Source organism: Dipteris shenzhenensis, chromosome 12 (genome assembly GCF_047967505.1).
Source record: "Dipteris shenzhenensis isolate YYH24624 ecotype China chromosome 12, Dip_SZ_1.0, whole genome shotgun sequence".
NCBI lineage: Eukaryota > Viridiplantae > Streptophyta > Polypodiopsida > Gleicheniales > Dipteridaceae > Dipteris > Dipteris shenzhenensis.
The window spans coordinates 54,866,074-54,868,927 of NC_141607.1; the positions used below are offsets into that span (position 1 = coordinate 54,866,074).

Below are 2,854 nucleotides of genomic sequence, written 5' to 3' on the forward strand. Positions count from 1 at the left end.
AGACAGCTTTGGAATTAACCATAATCTTTGATACCATGTTGAAAAGTTTGTAGAACTGACACAAGATAAAGAGACAGAGACTAGATTGCTGTACAAAGGTACTTATAGTCTCCCATGTTTACCATAATGACACAATATATAAGAAACCCTAATAAGGTTTGCTTGGGTCCCATAAGGGTTTAAAGAAGAATTTTAACCGTAACATCTGAGCACACTGATATACCATATGTGCACGTGGTAGACCAAATTTTAGAACAATTTTGTTATGAATGATAATAAAAAAGGTATTGAAATTTGTGACAAGTACCCAATCGATCATTCACTTAGAACCCCAAAGAATTCAACACATGACCTTAGAGACTTAAGGATACGCATGGGAAAATCCTCGTCTCTAATGAACGACCACATTGTGAATGTGTCTCCTCTTGAACTACGTAGATGTTAAGGCTGAGGAGTATATACACAGAGGCTTTTTGGATTCGCTGAGTTGAAGATGAAGGTGAGGGCCTCTGTCAAACGCCTGTGCGAGTTTTGCAGGGTAGTGAAGAGGCGTGGCCGCATATACATTCTGTGTACAGTCAATCCCAAGCACAAGCAGCGCCAAGGCTTATTTACTGTCGCCTCCTTCAGGTAAGCTCTGTCTTTTACACATTGTACTTAGAGTTTCCTATCCACGGTCATTTCGTCGATTATTTCTGTTTTTCGAATTTGGGTTGATTCGTTCTAATACCTGCTTGGTGTAGCTACATGGGTTTGAAATTTGTGTCTTTGCAATTGCTCTCTTTTCTGGAAAGAAGTTTAGGTTAACTGAGCTTCTCTTTCGTTCTTTTCTTGTAAGCTGGTTGCCCTCCAATTTCGTAAGCATGTGGGATTTAACCCACTGTGTAAAACCATCGTGGTTCCCTTCTTGCAACCAAGTTGGAAGGGGGGAACGTGTGTACCGCGCATATTTTATTGCACTCACCATACATTAGCATCGCATTTTCTTCTCACAAGCTTGATCTTTGTTTCTTTTTATCATGATGCTATACTATTTGAACAGGGGTTCGGAGAACAGTATCAAACTTATGATGCCTGCGCGCACACAGACTCATCAGCAGATGCCTGGACCTCTGGAGGGTTGCACTAAGTACAAAATGCCCAGCAATGGGGGAGTGGGCCTTGCCTCCTTACTATATAGGCCATAAATACATTGCATGATTTGACGTTATGATCACTTGAAATTTTCTGACGTTAGGCACGTTTCCTTTTGGCTGAGGACATGAGCTAACTCCTGAGATTCCTGAAGCTCCTTGTGGTCCGAAGATTTCACAAACAGGACCACCTTCTTAATCTGACCAGAGGACAAAGGACGAATTCTTGTTTCTGTGGATACCTTTGGATTGCTCATGAATTGAACCAGTAAATTTTGCATTGTGCTCAATGTCTGAAATCCCTTTATGATCCTTGTAACGAGTACAAGTGGCAATATTCCTATCACAAGTACACTGTCTATGATAGAAACGTTTTCTTGCAACTTCCATTAGGAAATTTGGCTTGCATAGGACGGGCTCAAGTAGCATTAGATCAAGTTTCCTGTTGGACAATGTGACTAAAAGGTAGTACAGGTGACGACTCTAGACTAACTAGGTGTTTTCAAAAGTGATAATTTCCCCTCCTGGTGCTACTTAATTGCCACTAGTGCAGAGGCCCTATAGCCATGGAAAAAAGTAGGAGGAATTAACTATCTTTTCCCTTAAATCTAGGCATAGCAAGATTTTGGCAAGGTATAATAGGTCACGTTCATAATATTTAGTATCTGTTTGCAATAAACTTGTCCGATTTTTTGCCTTGGCTCACTTTTCCCCTCCCAGCTTTTTTGAGATCGGTGCAACGATCTCCAAAGTCACTTCCTGTGAGGGTCCTCCCATTCTCCAAGCTTCATTCATCAATCTGGCCAGGTCCGCTTTGAGCGCTTGTAAAAGTGGGAGAACTCTGCAAGGAGCCCATATCTTCTAGCTCCTTTTGGCATAAGTTTACCATGTTCTCTATGAAATTGAGATATATCGTACTTGCAAAAAGTTCTTTAAATTAATTGACTAGTGGAACACAGGGTATAATCTCACATTTGTATACATTTGGGATGCGTAACTATTGGCGTAACTATTGTTTTGACGTCACGCCTCTCTCTCTCTCTCTCTCTCTCTCACACACACACACACACACACACACACGCACGCACATGCGCACGCGCACACGCACACGCACTTGAAGATTAGACTGGGGGGCTCCTTGAACTCTGGTAACAAGAGCATGATTCTTTCAGCGAGACTTTAGCATGTGTCAAAGAAGCCATGCCTTCATTGATTGGATGGTTGACGCTGATGATGATGATGGAGCAACTAATATCAGGCACTGTAGAGGACATTCATCTAGGTATACGCTGAACTCGCGAGATTTACGGATCAAGCTTCTTTGACAATCTTACAAGCTGAAAGGGACCAAGGTATGGATAGCCAAGGAACTAACTCGAGCTCCATTGAAGGATAACACAACGGAATTAGCCAAGGTCAAGGCTGCTAGGAAGGATGGAAAATGGGCAATATACCGTGGAGGTATAGCGCTGATCAAAGAATTTAAATCCAAGACAAAAGACTCTCAGTCTCTATGTATGGCTAATTATGTTTTTTCAGACTGTTATGTAGGTGGAGTTAATTTTTTGCAACCCTTGGGAGTGCCATGTGCCCTCCCTAAGCAGATGTACAAGGTTTTTTGCTGTTCCATAGACCTGTTGGTCACCCGTGGACATTAATAGACCTACTCTCTCTCTCTCTCTCTCTCTCTCTCTCTCTCTCTCTCTCGGAGAGTCTTGGAC

The 2,854-nt window shown here is 42.2% G+C and overlaps 1 protein-coding gene across 1 annotated transcript; it reads left to right on the forward strand.

Annotated features, from left to right (window-relative positions):
• The first annotated feature begins 313 nt into the window (after positions 1–313).
• On the forward strand, positions 314–1,423 carry LOC147896412 (Ribosomal protein L36). Its single transcript, XM_087383056.1, has 2 exons — positions 314–630; positions 1,043–1,423. The coding sequence occupies exons 1-2, from the start codon at positions 494–496 to the stop codon at positions 1,185–1,187; spliced, it is 282 nt and encodes a 93-aa protein (XP_087239182.1). The 5' UTR covers positions 314–493; the 3' UTR covers positions 1,188–1,423.
• Positions 1,424–2,854: the final 1,431 nt, after the last annotated feature.

Excerpts from the sequence above, each read along its gene's own strand:
- LOC147896412 (XM_087383056.1), top strand. The coding sequence starts at position 494 with ATGAAGGTGAGGGCCTCTGTCAAACGCCTGTGCGAGTTTTGCAGGGTA. Across the intron at positions 631-1,042 it reads TTTACTGTCGCCTCCTTCAG|GGGTTCGGAGAACAGTATCA; the intron begins GTAAGCTCTGTC and ends CTATTTGAACAG.